The 12,512-nt window shown below is 39.4% G+C and overlaps 1 protein-coding gene across 1 annotated transcript in view; it reads left to right on the forward strand.

Moving 5' to 3' along the window:
- Positions 1-12,229, forward strand: part of HEXB (hexosaminidase B (beta polypeptide)) — a 19,120-nt gene extending 6,891 nt beyond the window's left edge. Inside the window, exons 6-14 of the mRNA XM_010582810.1 lie at positions 1,561-1,662; positions 3,272-3,401; positions 5,139-5,319; positions 6,353-6,439; positions 7,030-7,102; positions 7,751-7,925; positions 8,760-8,850; positions 9,060-9,164; positions 12,045-12,229. Of these exons, the coding sequence (XP_010581112.1) occupies positions 1,561-1,662; positions 3,272-3,401; positions 5,139-5,319; positions 6,353-6,439; positions 7,030-7,102; positions 7,751-7,925; positions 8,760-8,850; positions 9,060-9,164; positions 12,045-12,108 (1,008 nt within the window). The 3' untranslated portion in view covers positions 12,109-12,229. The remainder of the gene's footprint in view (positions 1-1,560; positions 1,663-3,271; positions 3,402-5,138; positions 5,320-6,352; positions 6,440-7,029; positions 7,103-7,750; positions 7,926-8,759; positions 8,851-9,059; positions 9,165-12,044) is intronic.
- Positions 12,230-12,512: the final 283 nt, after the last annotated feature.

The raw sequence follows: 12,512 nt of genomic DNA on the forward strand, positions 1-12,512 counted from the left end.
GGGGTTTTTGAACTAGACGATCTTTAAGGTCCCTTCCAACCAAAACCATTCTAGGATTCTATGAACTTTCCTCTCCATGGGTATTTAACACTTGTATTTACCTTTAAGATCAGTCCCCATTCAGCAAGTAGTGTTTGTGTAGTGTTTCATTTGCAGCTGAGGGTGCTTCAGAGACTCAGGTAGCTACTTGGGTCAGTATTTGTTGGCTTTTCTAAAAGAGACAACAATGCCCAAAGAGTAACTTGACTTTTGAGACTTGCATTTCTAAACATTTTTGTGTTTCCATAACTGTTGCTGTTGCAGTTTTGTTTCCTTAAATTATGTTTGTGGCTCTAATACTTTCCAAGAGCTACGTTTTATACCATTTTGCTAGTTTAAGAACAAGTATGGTTTTCCTCCCACCTCTGTGCCTGCTTGAATCCAGGCTAACCTAATAAAGAGCAGCAGTAATCCCTTCATTGACATGTGGTAACTAGATGCTTAAGGCAGCAGTTCAAGTACATTTCTTGTTTATGTTCAGCTGCTGTACTGTATTTCCAGGAAGGGCATTGTCCTTGAGGAAGGAGTGGCAGATGTGAAGGTCAGGAGAAATAGTTTTCTGTGTGGAAAGATGGCATTTGATAGAAATGCATGAAGATATGCAGTAATTAAAACTTCTGCTCCCTAATAAAACAGATGAGATAATTTTGGGGAGTGGACAAGGTATAAATCTTCCTTTGGATTTGGTGGGAGTTCCTGAAGAGATTTTGTCACTTCTTTAAACACAGCTTTGTGAAAAAAGAAAGGGGGAGGGGTGGAAATAATTGTATTGTGGCAAGGAACTGGAAGCAACTGTGTTGCAATTACTCAGCCACGAACAATGTAAAGAACACTTACTCTGTCTGCTCACAGCACACAACACTTCTAGTGACTCTAACAAACTTGCATAACTCAGGGTATGTGTGTAACTGTTCATCTGGAGTCATAATTCTAAAATAAGTGTGTTAACATTTATCTTGATTATCTTCAAAAAAAGGGAAGTACTCAGTAATGACTGAAAACATAAGGGGAACATGCATGGTTTGTTTTGCGTGCATTTGAAATGGATTCTGCAGAAGTCACTAGCAAGTAAGGATGTACTAAATAGTAGGAAAGTCTCTCATGCTGTTTAGTTTTTGAGTCCAAACTGTTTAGGTAGAAAAGTATAAGCTTTTCTGTAAGCTGAAATAGTTGATGGTGTATAGAGAATTACCCAGATATGTTCCGAAGTGGAAGAAATTCATAAGCATTTATAGCAGTTCCCCTTTTACCAGCCACTGTAGCATGATCCGACCAAGAGCTTGTTGACAGGAGTGGTGCAAATAGATGGCAGAGGAATGGAGCAGTAGTATAAACAGGCTGGTGCGTTTTGGTGTATGCTTCTGGGATTCGGTGAAACATGGTATGCTTTTTCTTGGGTTTTTTTTTTTTTTTTTTAGTTGTTGCCTTAGGCATGCAGGATATACTGGGACAAGACCACCTCTTTTGCATAGGTTTTCTGTGAGAGTGCTTAACTAGACTGTATTGCATTATTTGTTACAGGATGCCATGGCTTTTAACAAGTTCAATGTTCTCCACTGGCATATAGTCGATGATCAGTCATTCCCTTACCAGAGTATTTATTTCCCTGAGTTAAGTGACAAGGTGAGTAAACATCATTGGAGCAGGGTGGGAGGGCAGAAATCTGGCACATATTACATGAAAATAAAATGAGAGCCTACCAATGGTTGAGTACATCTGCCTTGGCTGATCGTGAAGCAGTACCAGAGGACCAGTAACCAGCAGGTCCACATTTAGGACCCTACCTGAGTGTCTGTGTGGACTATGTTCAACTCTTCCTTGGTGGATGCTTGGTAAATGACCTTCCTAACTCTTCTGTGCAAATTTGTTTGTGACAGTGATCCTCAGTGTTTGCAGGCCTTCAAGTAGTAACGGTGTGCAAATAACTTGTTGTGGTGAACACTGCTTGGATTTCTGTTGGTTTGTTTGTTTAACTGGTAGACTTCATGCCACTCAAACAAATATAAGAGTTTCCTGTCACGTCTAGGTTTGGAATCACTGCAGTAGTACTTTTGCCTTGTCTGAGATCTAGTTAACTTCACAAAACACAGTACGTCTATAAGAGGTCCAAAAGTGAGAGGATGTTTTCTAAAAGAAATACAGTGCAAAGTGTCTCTTTATTTCCTGATTCACAGCAGATTTTGCTAATGAATGAAAGCCATCATGAGGTTCTTGCTCAGTCATGGTACAGTAGTAGCCAAATCAAGCATGAATAATTAAGTAGACTGAGCCTAAGCACTAGATTTGTGATTCTGTTTTAAAATGCATGCTAGAATCTGACCCTCATGAAAATTACATAGGCAGTGCTTGAGCAGATGCCATGAAGACTTTTGTAATTCAAAAACTGTAGATGTTGGATGGTGTAGTCAGATTATTTTTCTTAGTAATGACTGTGGAGTTCTGTCCTATTCCACACTGACAGCTGGAGAGAGGGAGATGGCCTTTGTCTCAATAGCCTTCTTTTTGAAAGGCTTCTTGTTTACCATTATCTTTTTTGAGTAACTCAGCTGTGGAAACCGTTTCCAGATAAATGGAAGCTTAAGGTGATATTAATCATGAGGAGTCATGATGCTTTTCTTATGTAGTTAGGCTCTTTGTCAAGCATCTGTTCCACCAAACTGTAGCAGTCTGGGTCATTTGTCACATTGGTTGGCTTTGTGAGAATGGAATAATGCTCAAATTCAGCATCACAAAACAAACATGCCCTGATGCTAAATTGGGCATTGTATTGAAACTGACAAGCAGAGGTGTTGGAAGAAGACCATTGGCCTTGCATGTCATGTAACAAGGGGCCTATGTTTCAGAACTAATGATGCAGAGGTGGAGGGGAAAGCTAACTTGCCTCTGTACAGAAGAACTGAAAAATGTATCTTTCAAAAATCTGATGGAATAGAAACTAGCTTTTCTGCTTTCTTCAATAACTGTGAGCTAAGGAGGAAAGGAGAGCCTGCTGAGGAGGTTTGGCTTAGTGTGGAAAAAGGGGTTAATTTTTGTGGGCTTTCTGTTGTTTGGGGTTTTTTTTCCCCCACTAGTCAACTGAAAAGTTCTGTCAGTTTAGTTACACATGTGATAAACCAGAAAAGGCCAACTTGTAAAACTGCTCACCAGTCTAAACTGTAACACTTTAATCCCAATTTTGTAAGCTGCTGGTATAATGTTTTGTAAACTGTCTCTAAATGTGAATACTTTACAGGGAGCGTACTCCTATAACCACATCTATACTCCTACTGATGTCCATCTGGTGATTGAGTATGCCCGCTTAAGAGGCATTAGAGTTGTCCCAGAGTTTGATACCCCAGGACACACCCAGTCTTGGGGAAAAGGTATGTCCAAGAAAGTATTAATGGTTAAAAGACTGTGGTAAGTAGGGTGTAGCAAGCAAATGAACTTGTTAAAAATCAGCCTTTAAAGTGCTTTGATAAGAGGTAAGCAAGGGGCAGACTCGGTGATGGTCATGACCGTTACTTGTTACAGGAGCTAAAGTGGATGGAGAAAGCTGACACTTCCTGTGCTGGATGTGTGTGCAAAGGCACAGATATATTCTGTCTGCCTTACACTCATGTTCTTGTTATTCTGCTCCCCCCCCCGCCATCCAGTACTCTTCAGTTTAGAGTAATAAGGTAGTGGCTAGAAATCAGGAGCTGCTACCTCTAGAGTAGAGATTTCTGCTTTGGGAAGTTTCTTTCAAAGTGGTTGATGTTTCTATTGTAAAGTGATAATCTGCCCATGTACAAAACACAGCAAAGTTGGATGCTTCTTCACTCTTTATCTTCTGGGTTTCAGAGTAATAATTCTCTTGATAGAGGATGCTTGAATCCTGAGAGTGGTGGTGTTTACATGTACTCAAGGGCCAGGGAACCTTGTGCCTTAATTCAAGGTGCACTGAGTGTGATTTCACTGCAATTAACATAAACTGGTTTTGGCCAAACTGGAAGTAGTAAAGATTTTTCTAATGCTTCATAACTTGAGCGTTAGCCTTGGGCTGAGCGTGGTGCTCATCCTCTGGGGATGTGGCCATAATATTGGAAGATGCCTAAGGCTCTTTCTCACTAATTTAAAATGAGGAGGAAAGGAACAAGGCAAAACCTAAATTTGCTAAACACTCTTTCTGCATCCTTCATCTCATGTGGTCTTTGCTGTTATGGAGCACTAATAAAAGCCAGTGGCTTACCTGGTGATATGTGAGGTGGTCTACATTCATATTAAGAGCAAGGTTCAGCTCCTTTGCCTAAAATCAGTTGTTCCTGATAGCTTCTTGTATAATAGTCTTTTTTTAATGTGATGATTAGGAGCCAGTCCTGGCTTTGCCTATGAACCTGGGTAGCTATGCTTTGTTTGCATTCAAATTCAAGATATTGGAGAGAAGTCTTAAGGCATGTGAGGAGGGTAGTTGAAGCAATCTACCACTAGAGCCCTGTTTGGGGGAAATGTGCTTGGAGTAGGAAGCACACAGCCAGGAAGATGCTGCTGCTGCAACCACAGTTTACCAAATAAACTGGACTTAGGAATCTCCAACCTACCTCTATCTTTTTCCTGTTTTGTTATCCTGGCTCATGTTGTTTCAGATATCTTGACTCAAGAACCAGTGCTCAGTTTTGATGTCTGTCTAGCCTTCCTTTCTTGTGTAGAGGTAAATTCCTAGCAGACTCAGGTAGGACCTCTACCTTGAGCCATGTACCTCCCACCTACTTAGGTGTTAACAAAGCAGAGTAATAAAAAGAGACCTCTGGAGCACACTCATTATATTTGGCTTCCTTCTAATTGGCTTCCTTTCTAAATCCATTAAAGTAGTCATTTTATTCAAGTAGTCATCCAGAAGCTGTTTTCCAGGTATAGTGACATGTTCCATAGATTAGTGTGTATTAAATCACAAATCTAAAAGTCAGAGTCCTGATTTGGAGTTAGAGGGTTCTTCAACCTTGGGCAAGTTGTTTAATGTCATCCTGCCTCTATTTGATTATACTTAGAGTAGATGAGCACTTAAGTAATTAATATTAACCTTTTTAATACGGGTAACTGCCCACATGGAACTGAATGTCCTCTATTAATGTTTCTATTAGGTCAAAAAGATCTTCTTACCCCCTGTTATAATGGAGAACAGCCATCTGGGTCCTTTGGACCTGTAAATCCTATTTTGAATACAACTTATGACTTCATGACTAAATTCTTCAAAGAGATCAGCAGTGTATTTCCAGATGCATACATTCATTTGGGAGGAGATGAAGTGAACTTCGATTGTTGGTATGGTGACAGTTCAAAGAATAAATACCTAGTGCCTCTTAAACTTGCCTAAATCCATCAATTACAGAACTCAGTTGTGTGAGACAGTTTTCAGTGCCTAACCCAAAGATCTCCACTCCTACTTCTGTAACTATTTACAGGCAGAGCATTTGTGATCCTCAACAAGTGAGTGATGTGCAGAATTTTGCTTTGACTAGTAGTTTTACAAATGTTCAGGTACTCCAAAGAATTTCTTCATGAAAATTAACATGGCAGGAAAGAGAACTAGTAAGGTAGAAAAGTACTAAGATAATTAACATTTGCATGCTTTGTGTTAAAGGAAAAGCAGCTCTTTCCATTGAGTTCTGCCTTCCAGAAAGTCTGCTAACATTAAGTATTACAGTACTGAGTCTTGTATTAAAAGTATGGCATGTATTAATAGAGTTCTTAAATTGGTTGTGGATTTTGAATATTTTGGAGTCTGTCTGCTGGAGTAAGTAATAATACAGAGTTTGGAGCACATCTAATTGCATGAGTATTCAAATTGATCTAGTTAGTATTTGTGCATTCTCTTGAAACATCAAATCTGAATGCTCAGGACTTGCTTTAATTTTTAAAAAGGAAGAGGATTTCTGGCAAATGCTTTATCACAAAAGTGTTGGTTTGCTTTTGGGGTATTTTCCCAAATTCTTGATTTCACTCCCACAGATCCCCTGGTACTATGGCTGCTCAGTTTCCAGACCTTCTGGCAACCTTCCCACAACATCACAGAGAAGCCAGGAACGCTAGAGCTCTTAGGAGCTTGAGGCAGCCTGCCAGAGACTGCTTCAGAACAGGGACTCCAGTAGTTCTACCAGAGGATCAGGACGAAACTGTTTCAAAATACCCTAGATCATGTTAGCCTACTGCTTCTGCTCTGTTGTGCATGCCAGGCTATGGTGTGCTAAGGCATCAGCTAGTGTACTGTGCATAGGTGGAAATGGTTGGGAAATCTGGTTTAAACCAAAACCAAATTATTCTTTTTTTTTTTTTTTTCTACTTGTTATTATTTAAGGAAATCTAACCCTGAAGTGAAAGAATTCATGAAGCAGCAAGGATTTGGCATTGACTATGCTAAACTGGAATCTTACTATATTCAGAAGTACGTTGGTTTTTTAATTCTTGCTCAGCTTTTCACTGCCACTGTCTGAGGGGGGTGTTGAGGTGAAGATACTGAAGCTGATTTATGTTAGCCTATGCTGTTTTCAAAAATTGCCGTGTATTGGGGACTGCCCACTTTCTTTTATTTCAATACATAGAATGTAAAGTTCACAGCTTTAAAATGTGAGACACAAGGATATGTAGGCTAGTTCTATGCACACTCTGAATGTATTGGCTATCTTAAATTAGGTATCTGCTGTAATGTCAGCACACAGAGTGGGGAGGAAACGTCCTAAGGTTTTTGCAGCCATTTATTTCTCTCAAATACCATGGATTTAGATATATGTGTGAGTTGCTAGTAGTTCTGAACATCAGTTTCTGTTACTACACATGCATATCCTTATACATGGGAGAACATGTTCTCTGAGGCAGAGCACTGAAGGCCAAAACCAGAAAAACCTGGTTTTTCTTGGTCCCCTATGCAGTGCTGGGAGAGGCCTGATGTGCCTTAGGATAGAAAATGTTGCTACTTCATGTGCCTGTGCTGATCTCATTGAAGTTCATAAACATGATCTTATTTCTAAATTCTAGGATTTTGGACATTGTTTCCTCCTATAATAAAGGATACATTGTCTGGCAAGAAGTGTTTGATAACAAAGCACAGGTAAGATGGGAAAATAAATAAGATACTCTCGCATAACAGCAAAATATTGTGGAAGGCTTCCAAAGTAGACTATTAAGTAGTTATGGTTGTGTGTCTTAAGAGTTAAAGCAAGTCTGCTTACTTTAGCAGCTCTCCACAGCTGTGGGGTCTCCCTTGAGATTATCATTTATTGAACATGTAAAATATGTGGAACAGGGAACACTAGCATTGAAGTGCTTTCTAAAGGTGAACACAGATAATATAATATGCTTTAGAGCATCAGAGTAAAAGGTAGGAAAGTTTCTATGAGTTTCCATATATTTTTCTCACATAAATGTGTGTCTGGTCTAGTAACACCAGATGCTCAGCTTTTCGGAGCTGCTCGGATAGTTGGTGCATTTAGGAACTCTCTTGGGGCATTAACTGTCTATAGTGTAACCTAGGCTTCACTTTAGTGTGAACTGTGTTTAAAACCAGCAAAGAGCTAACCAGCTTTAGACTGGGGGGGGGGGAGAAAAAAAAGAGAAAAGGTAGCTTCCAAAATATTCCTCTTCAGAACAAAATACCACCCTTCCAGTTTTGAAATCTGCCATCCTTTTTCCTGACAACAGCAGTTAGGATTGTCTTTAATGTTTGGGGATTTTTGTTTTGTTTTTTTTTCCCTTTTAGCTGAAACCAGACACTGTAGTTCAAGTGTGGATGGGAAACAACTATGCTCATGAACTGAGCAGTGTCACTGGAGCTGGGTTTACTGCTATCCTGGCAGCTCCATGGTACTTAGACTACATTAGTTATGGACAAGACTGGAAGAAGTACTACAGCATTGAACCACTTGACTTCCCTGGTTTGTAACTACTTCTGTATGCATGTTCTGTGCATGAAAGTCTTTGGTGCATAGTAAGGTGTACATGGAAAGAATAAGGCTCTTCAGAGTGGTCATACAGTCACTGTGATCAGATATGCTGTAATCAAAGGACCTTGATGTCAGCTAGAACTCTGGAAAATTCTCAAATAAAAAAATGCAACTTTCAGTTTCTCGCAGGAAAAAGTATGACTTTCCTCAAGCATTTAGCACTGGTGACTGTGTGACACAGGATGCTGTACTAGGTGGGCAGATGCATCATGCATTAGGGGCAGAGTTGTGCAAAATCGCTGTTGGTAGATGGACATTGAATTCCTATGTTAGCAAGCTTCTAGAGCATTAGACTGTTCTAGAAAAAGCCATGTTCTCTCCCTCTGGCTAAAGCTGATGCAAACATCTTAACGCTCTGCCCAGGGCTTTCATTTTTGTGCAAGGTAGCTCAGAGCTGATTAGGGAGAACACTTGACTTATGTAGCTTTTTCAAAGAATGTTCTGTGTGTAATTGAATGAACAGTTTCAATCAGGACTGAAATCTCTGAAGAATGTCAGAACGCTGAGGAATGTTCTCAGAGGATAAAAGTGTCAAAATCATTTCTGACAAAGAAGGGAAGTGGATTCTCTGGGCAAAATGGCCTGGTGGTTCTCACATTCAGTAACAAGACTACCAAAATGTTAAGTTAGTGTCCAGAATTGATATTTTGTATGATAAAGCAAACAATTGAACAGCAATCCTCTCTGAGTATTGGAAAGTGAAATTTTTTATATATGCCCATCTTCTGGGCAAATAGAAATTCTAACTTTCTGCTTTGAATTCAGGATCTGAAAAACAGAAGAAGCTTTTAATAGGTGGAGAGGCCTGCCTGTGGGGGGAATTTGTGGATGCAACTAACCTCACACCAAGATTATGGTATGAACTGTTTTATCTTTAGATTTTTAGAAAGCCAGCTACAAGAAACATTAATTAATCCAACAGGACTGTATGTTAGTGGTAACAGTGCTCTATACTGAACCTAAGCAGCTATAAAAATTGATGCTTTTAGATATAAGACCTGGCATTAAAAACTTTATTCTTGGTTATAGACTATACCTACTCTAAAACTCAGTATATCTTTACAGGCCTCGAGCAAGTGCTGTAGGGGAAAGACTCTGGAGCAGCAGGAATGTGACCAACTTGCAGGATGCCTACAAAAGATTGACTAATCATCGATGCCGCATGCTCCGGTAAGATTAATAGCTATAGTAAAGCTTGGTTCTCATGCCTTATAACCAAGGGAGTTCAAGTACAGGCCCAAATTGCTGGCCTGGAAATGAAGGGAGGAGAGCTAGCAGTCTAATCTGGCTATGTAAACGTCAGCCCATGTGTTTTTGTATCCTCAGAAGAGGAAAAACAGATATATTAAGACAGGAGTTCTAGACAGTTTTTATAACTCATTAACTTTCTTCAGTGAAATACTAGAATTCATCTATGCCTCTCTTTCCTCTAAAGAAAAAAACAACATGATTGACTGACTTCAGACAAAAAGGATATTGAAGGGTATGTGGGAGGAGTACACAGGAGAAAAAGTAGACTTTTAAATTTTTTTTATTATTATTTATTTATTATAAAGACAGACATGCAGCAGGCAGTCAAGTGGAGCTGTTTGCATGAGAGGTGAGTTTGAGTGAGCTATTCTTCCAGGTATTGCCTTAGAGTAAGGACTGAAAGAGGTGGATAAGGAGTCCCTGATGAATTAAATTTCACTTATGGCTACTGTAAACAGTCAGCTCATAACATACTATTCTCTGCAGCTCTTTCCTAAAAAGTACCTAAGCAAGTTACTGGTTAATTTTTGCTAGTGCTGTCTTTGTATGTTTGCAGTTGTAGAGATGAGTGCTTTCTAGGTCTTAAGTCCGAGTTTGACTCCACTTTTAAAAGTATGCAGTCGGAGAGCCTTTTAGGTTTTCCCAGACGCTGCTGCAAAGTTGGACTGCAGCAAGAATGCAACAGGCCATTTAATTTCTCTACAAAAGTTTATGACAAATCATTGAAAATCCCAACAGTGTGAAGAATTTCAATGTAGATACAAATTAGGTTTTTAGAGGACAAGATACAATGGCAGTTAGTCAGCATGCAAAACTCAAGTACTCTCCTCACACTCCTGTAGATGTGTCAGCATGATTATCTGCTGGAATCACTTACTTTTTTTTTACTCTTTAATTAATCAAGGTAAGAGTGACTGCAAGTTTTGGCTTGTTGGGTTTATTTCAAGCTGGCTTTAAATAATGCTATAGGAAAATAGTTATATGCAAATTGTGTTATCTCAGTCATGAGAAAAATAGATACATTAAGGGAGAGTTAACAAATGCATTCTAAAAACAAGATTAAGGGGCTTCAAAAAAACTTATGTCCTACCACTTAACTGGATGGTGCATCTCTTGATGAGGCTTGGAGGAAACACTGATACAACTGAACAGTGAAGTGTATGGTGGCTGTACCTCTAGGATTAGGGTTTTACAGTGAACTAAGCCATGCTGCTCCTGGATCTGGTTAATTATTGCCACATCTCCGCCTTCTTCCTTAACGCTGGCACCTGTATTGCTGTATGTAGAGCTGATCCAGATGACTGCAGCTGCTCTGGTAGTGCTAGCATGAGATACAAAATGCAGGGGCAGACTAAGGACTACTCCGTGCACTTGTTGCACACTTTTTCTTTAAACTACTTTCTGGTGCTGAAACTGCTTTGCTGGCATATAAACTTATGGTGAACAACTCCTGTTACAAACAGACTGCGTTAATAAAAGGACATAGCCTCCTGAGAATGATTCCTTTTGTATAGGCTTTGAACCACAAAAACACTAGAGAAACGATTCCCTTTCCACTGATGAAATGACCATTCCTTGGAGCTGCAGTTATGTTGCCTTTTATGTCTATGGGGCTTCCTTAGCATCGTGTGAACTCAGAGAGCCAATTTAATCAGTCAGGTTGTTGTGAAGTCCTGGAGCATGTGCAAAGGACTCTGTCCCTGTTGCCATTTTTATGTGTGGTATATATAGACTGTGGCAGCTGCAGCAGGCTAAAGAGCTTTTCCAAGTGGAAGAGGAAAAGTTCTGCAGCAGGGTACCAGGCAGTGAGGGAATGGGTAGGTAGAACTTTCTAACAAACAGCTAGATCAAGGTCACTGGAAGAACAAGTAGCTCTGCCTATCCAAGGCTGAGGCCACTGCTGTTGAAATAGTACCATGAAAGCAGTAGCTGCTATGCAGATCTAAACTCAACTTCCTGTAGGAGGATACAGCAGCCCAAATTGCAAATAATGATGGGAGAAGGGAAACAAACAGGTGGGTGTATATTCCAGAGACCTAGACAGCAACCCTGTCTTTTACTAAGGGGAATTCTTGCTTAGGGGCAAGCAGTAGTTCAGCTGAGCTATTTCATTATCCAGTTTCTTCCATTGCAGCTCTTAAGTGCAATTTAAACACCAATTTACATTATTCTACAAATCACTGTAGCAGTACTATCTAGGTCTTAAATATCCAAGAGGCAGAATTTTGACTACAACTACTTTAACTCTGAAACATCTTTTTATACTATCTTACTGCACCATCATAAGCTAAAGGGGTTTTTTGTTTGTTTTTAAAGCAACATAAGAACAGAACAATTTATGTTAGTGTAGCTGAAAAAAAATTCTGTTTACTGAAAATGGCTCCCCAGAAAAATGAATGAAAATGGCATAGTTAGAGCTGCATATGAAGGAAACATTGGGGTTGGGGGGAGAGTGTGCAAATGTCAACTGACTCATATTTTCATATTCTTGTGACTTCTCTTCAATAAAAGCAATAGATTTTGCAGAACATCAAGACAACCAGCCCTTGAATTTAAGCTTTTCAACCTGTTTTCTAATACCCTAGTCCTCTGATTGAAACAGTTAACTGATTGTACTGAAGTAAAAATCAACTGTTGAATAGGGCCCTTTTCCACTCCCCAAATAGGCCATCTGTTATTTCTTGGAAGTAGTTTTGTTTAGACCAAGATTAAAATAGAGTGCCAGTATCTCTCTTCCTGCCTACACAACCAGCCACACTATTTTATTATAATCATACACATTCCCCTTTATTTTAACAGCCGTGGAGTAGCAGCCGAACCTGTGTTTGTTGGATACTGCCCCCATGAAGCAAGAGGGCAGTAACTGCTGCAACGACTTCTAGTCAACAACCTGAAGTGCCTCTGGGGTATGAATATAGGTACTTGCAGTTTGATATTTGAACCAAGGCTTAAACTTTTCACTTTTGAAATAAAGTTATTTGACATTCTTCTTGGAGTAAAAATGGTGGGTTTTAGCTTTCATTAGAAATAGGGATTCTTCACTGTGAAATCCTGAAACTTGATACCATGGAGTTTCATTTCCAGTTTCCTTACATTCTAAAGTTGAGGGGAAATAAACATAAGACACTATTTAAATAAAGAGGAAACTTCTCTTTTTATTTCAAAGTATCTTATAATTTGCCACTTTTCTATGTAACCAGGTAATTACAAATCAGAACTGACTTGCAACACATAGCAAATCAGAACCATTACAGCTTAAAATCACTC

This window comes from Haliaeetus leucocephalus, unplaced genomic scaffold, assembly GCF_000737465.1.
Source record: "Haliaeetus leucocephalus isolate CR32 unplaced genomic scaffold, Haliaeetus_leucocephalus-4.0 Scaffold849, whole genome shotgun sequence".
In the NCBI taxonomy this organism is placed as follows: Eukaryota; Metazoa; Chordata; class Aves; order Accipitriformes; family Accipitridae; genus Haliaeetus; species Haliaeetus leucocephalus.